The sequence below is a fragment of the Chinchilla lanigera genome, unplaced genomic scaffold (genome assembly GCF_000276665.1).
Source record: "Chinchilla lanigera isolate Chin_1 unplaced genomic scaffold, ChiLan1.0 scaffold00117, whole genome shotgun sequence".
Taxonomy (NCBI): Eukaryota; Metazoa; Chordata; class Mammalia; order Rodentia; family Chinchillidae; genus Chinchilla; species Chinchilla lanigera.
The window spans coordinates 4,261,794-4,267,146 of NW_004955518.1; the positions used below are offsets into that span (position 1 = coordinate 4,261,794).

The window sequence follows — 5,353 nt, forward strand, 5'->3', positions numbered from 1 at the left end:
CCGCGCCCGCCGCCGCCATCTTCCGCCCGGGTGCGGGAAGGGTCGCGGGGCCGGGCGCCCTCCCGGCGGGGACGCGCCGAGCCTCTGGGCTCCGCTACCGCAGGAACCCGGCGCGGGGCACGGGGCTCTGCGCACCCAGCCCCGGGACGTGCGAGGGGGAGGTCCTGACCCGGACTAGGGGCAGCGCTGGCCGAGAGGACAGGCGTGACAGGGATCGGGCAGTCGGGTCCTCGGAAGGGGCGAGAGGGCCAGGGGGCAGGAAACCTGCGCAGCCCCCGCTCCCGCGGTTTGGGGCAGCAGGGACAAGAAGGGCACCTCGGAAGGAGGGAACCAGAAGGTTCAGATTCCCTGTGGTGCACCCGCCACCCCCCGGGCCCCAGTCTCCCCACATACGTGGGCCTAGTCGCAGGGTTCCAACTGAAAAGAGGGCCCCTCTGACCCCCACCCCCACCCCAGCTGGACGGGCGCTACTTTGTCTCGGGACCCTGAGCACCACTGCAGGGACCGTACCTCTCCAGGCCTGCCTGGGGGTTTGGATCCTTTCGGCTTTCCCGACCGAGGTGTTTCGTTTCTGGCCCACCCCCACCCCCATCCGGCGCACGCGGAAGAGAGGAGCATTTTCCGGGAGGTTCAACTCGGCTCAGAACTTCGCGTTCAGAAAGAGCGATCGCCTTTGGCTAACAGGAAACTGGGAAGGGCGTGGAAGGAGCGCAGAAACAAGAGAGGACACGCAGCGCTGGGCGACAGAATGCTACAGAAATGTCTAAGGTGAAGCGCTAACCGAGACTGTCTGGAAGAAAACAATGCACCCGAACCATCTGAACACCAGTGTCCGAACACACACACATGCACGCTGGAAATCCTGAGACAGCCACTCCCGAACTCGGACTACCGCAGGAAGAAATGGCATCCACAAGGCTGTAGCCACCACTCAGGACACGTCCCTAGCCTGCTGGTTTTGCGGGCATTTGGAACAGCAGCCTTCGTGCGGGTAGTTCTTGCTCAACATCAAAGGGCCTCTGCAGATGGGAAGCACTGGGGAGAAGATACTCAAATGAGGAATACCTCGTTATCCCAAAAACTCCAAAATGGTGTCAGCTGTGTTTTAAATAGTGTTAAAAATTCCCTGCCAGACTAGAATCACTTCACCTGGCTAAAGCATTCCATTTCTTGTCTCTGCCCTTCAATACTCATTCCTTTCCTATTCAGTTGATTTGGCCTTTGAATTTCCTCCACACCAAGATTCTGGGTATTTTTTTTCCTAGTTGCAGTCTTATTCCCAAAACAATTTGATTTCTGTGTTACAGCTGACAGTTCTAATAAAAATTTTTAAGAAGAAACAGTATGCAATCCTAATAGTGCACATTACACTGTAGATTAAGTTCTTTAAAATGTAAATATGCTGCTTAGTTTAAATCTTCCAAGACAGGAGACTGCTGCCATAGATACAACAAGGACTTCCTCCCAGCTACACTTGTCTTCTTTAGCAAAGGATGGAGCGAGACAAAACGAACTTGAACTGTTCTTATGGCCTATAAATATGTCATTCTATATGTACACGAACATGTGGCTGGGAATTTCTGTTTTTAAACAAGAAAAATAATCAAAATACTGGCCTTCATCCCCAACTGGCTGTTTGGTCACCAAGAAGTCTAATGTTAAAATGTAAAAAAAAAGTAAATGTAATGTAAAAAAGACACCTACTGAGATGATAAAACTGACACCTACTATGGTGTCTTAAAAAAATAACCTTAGTCCTTTTGCTTAAAGACATAGAGGCACAAAATCAAAATTGGAATCAAAGTCAAAATCATGTTATTACTATTCTAATGGTATACTTACTGCACTACGTAATAAATCATTTTCTCAGTTATTGTATATTTGTACTCATTTTATGCTTTCAAGTTTTATATGACAACATTTTCCAGAATCCACACAAAGAGTGCTTAAACTAAAAGGCCAGTCCTATTTTGTGATAGTAGGAAGAAGGGTATGGACCACATTTCTCATTCTTTGATTCAAATACTAATTGCTTAAAGATACTTTAAATCAGTTTCATATCCAGGAACTGGACAATACCTCAAAGTAAAAATACTCATTACTTATAAAGATTTAACCTCACTGGGGTAGTGGTGCATGCCTATAATCCCAGCACTCAGGAAGCTGAGGCTAGACACACTCAAGGACAGCCTGGGCCACAAAGTGAGTTCAAGGCCAGCCTGACTACAAAGTGAGACCCTGTTTCCAAAAAAAAAGAAAAAAAAAAAAAACAACAAACTTAACGGTACAGCCAGCTCTATTATTCAGAGCTCCTGTGAAAAGTTCTAAAACTTAGTTTGGGACTTTGAAAGCAAAACCAGTCCTAGCTTGCTTGTGGTAAATAAATGATGGCTACTCTCACACTTTTTCTAATACACAGAAAACTCAGGATTTAAATATTGTGCTGGCAAATAAGGGAAAGCCTTCACTGACTCCCACAAAAGGCAGCTCATGGGCCAGGGATATAGCTCAGAAGCACAGTGACTGCTTGGCAAGTGTGAAGTTGTGAGTTTGAGTCCCCATAACCCCCTCCTCAAAAAAAAAAAAAAGGCAGCTCATGAAAAACTTGCTTCAGTATCTCCTCTGAGGGTGTTTCAAGGATCTCTAATTTAAGGTACTTAACCTATTAGCTTCTTGTTACGTCTTGGCTATAAATGATAAGTTTCTGAAATGAATATCCAACCTGTATAGTGAGTATCTGCAATGTATTTCACTTTTCTTAAAACTATTTATAGGAATATCAAGGTCTCAATATTTTCAACAATGTTATGGAGCTCAAAATGGCAAGTGAAACAAATTTCAAGTATGTGATATATTACCTTATGTATCTGATTTATAAGATTTCTTTGACCTTTTCCTTATTTATTGCTCAAATTTTCAAAACATTTCTTATATGCCTCTTATATATTTCTTTTATTATTGTTACTTTGAAATCCATTTGGAACATATAACAGAAACACTATTAAAAATCTGGACATAAGCCATATAGACAACTGCATTCTGTATGAAATGGAACTAGATGAAGCTGCCCCTTAATTAGGTTTCTACTTAATAAGGTTTCCTGTCCTATTAAATAAAAAAATTATACTGACATGCTTAAGTCAGCCAAATATGCTGATACCAACTTTATGAATATTAGTACATCATTATCTAGAGGTATTTTTAAATTGCTGTATATTCTTACCGATCACTATTCATAGCAAGAGGAATAACATCCACATGCAACTTTTGAACCCACATGTTCCATAGTTTTGCCTCACATATGCACAAACACACAGAACATTACATTTTACACCCTGAAGATCACACTTTTAAAACAGTCACAGAGCTGCAAATGTAACTCAGTGTTACAGTGTTTCACTAGCTTATGCAAAGCCCCAGGTTTAATCCCAGTGAGGCCAAAAAGAAAAAATCCCGTTCATATACTATTCCAATCAGGAAGGAAATATGCAAAGAATAATGCAGGGTAAACACGTACAGGCCTGGAAGACTGCTTTCACTAAAACTTGAAGGCTATTTTCATAACATACTATGTGCTACATATTCAAAATTTAACATTCAAAACTAACCCTATTAAAATTTGATTAGTTTTTACCTGAATGAAAGAGCTTGAGATAGTTGTGTAGTCAACTACACACCTACAGTCGTCCTTGCACATGAGGCAAAAAAAGGGTACATCAACTAAACATAATGCATAACTACATTTACAACCACTAATTTACATTTTGGCCATTCTTCCTTTGAAACCCTTCCCCTCTCAATTTTACTTCAATTCTAGCATCTCCCCACTAAGAACTATTTTGTAAATACTACATTTTTAGCTAGAATTCTACTACCTACCCCCTCAATTCCAGGCTATCATTGTGAGTATGGATTGTTTGGCCATCCAAACACGCCAAGCAGGTAGCACATGCCTGGAATCCAAGCACACAGGAGGCTGCAAGAGGACCTGGAGTTCAAGGCCAGCCTGGACTACATCGTGAGACCTTGTCTCAAAAATTCAAACAAAACAAAAACAAAAAACAAAAAAAAATTGATTGATTAGGAATTTAGGTAATGCCTCCATTTCCACTGAGACTTGAACACATTTCGAAATCACCATTAAAGAAAATACACAAACTTAAATGCTAATACTTAACCTCTTTAGACCCAGTCCATAGCCAGAGTAATGATAAATTTAAGTGCTCCCATTTAAATAAATAACTTCATTTTATTCCAACACAAAGACTGGCAGGAAGTCCTAGTAACTGCCTCTCAGCTCCAGACCTGAGTATATCTTAGACACGAAGTACTGCTTTCTGTACACTTAGCCAAATCATTTCCCAAGAGCTCTTATTTTGTCTTAGTAGCAGACTCATACCCATTTTAGGGTCCATTCAAAAAAGTATGAGAAAAAAAAGAATGAAGAATTATCTTTTCATGTATGCTGTTATGTGCCCTAAGGGATATTACAACAAAATCTGTGTGATATTAGTATCACTTATTCAATACTAAATATTCACTTTTATAGATGAGCACACTTTAGGTACTAAATTGCTTATATCTGAATTTTAAAAGCAGATTTTCCTAGAAGGTACAGTTTTGGAGATGGGGAAGGGGTAGGGACAGGTGCAGGAAAAGAAAGGGAGTTAACAGGATTGAAATTAATCATGGTATGTTAAATGCATGTACCAGTTTCCCAACACCAACCTCACCATTCTCTATCACTAACATGTGCTAGTTTAAAAAAAAAAAAAAAAGACATTTTAAGTGACTTAGAAATGAAGTCTAATTGAAAGCAAGTATTCTTAACCTTAATTCTTTGAGGGTCCACACATTAGTCCTCAGGAAATCTGTGATTCCCCTGAAACTGTGCTCAAGAGTATGCATATAAGATAGTGGGTTCATAAGGTTATATTGGCTAGTGATGTCACAGCCATCTTAGTTTGTGCCAGTACTCTGTGACATTCCCACAGTGACAAAACCGACAATACATTTCTCAGAACTTGTCCCATCATTAAATGACACATGATTGTGTCATATAGGTGCATTTTTTTAAGGAAAGAGTACACAGTTTCAATCAGATTCTTAGAGGGATCACTGACCCAAACAAAGATCGAAAACCCAATTTTGTTTCTTCAACCCATTTAAATTAAGCTGTTGTTTCCCCTTGCTCCCCATAACTGAACTATTTAACATTTAAACACTCTTTCTTCCCTAAAACAGTCTTCCTTTTTCTTGTACACGGCATTTTTTGGTCATCTGGAAAACTTGTTTTTCTTAAGAACTTAAGTGAGAATTCTTCAGTTCTTAAATGAACTCTGTGGTCATTACA

At 41.1% G+C, this 5,353-nt stretch overlaps 1 protein-coding gene across 1 annotated transcript in view; it reads right to left on the reverse strand.

The window, feature by feature from the left end:
• Dgkh (diacylglycerol kinase, eta) overlaps positions 1-1,864 on the reverse strand; it is a gene marked incomplete in the record, with an annotated part of 158,958 nt that extends 157,094 nt beyond the window's left edge. The window contains 1 exon segment of the mRNA XM_005409113.2: positions 170-1,864. Within this exon segment, the coding sequence (XP_005409170.2) occupies positions 170-592 (423 nt within the window).
• Between the last annotated feature and the right edge of the window lie 3,489 nt (positions 1,865-5,353).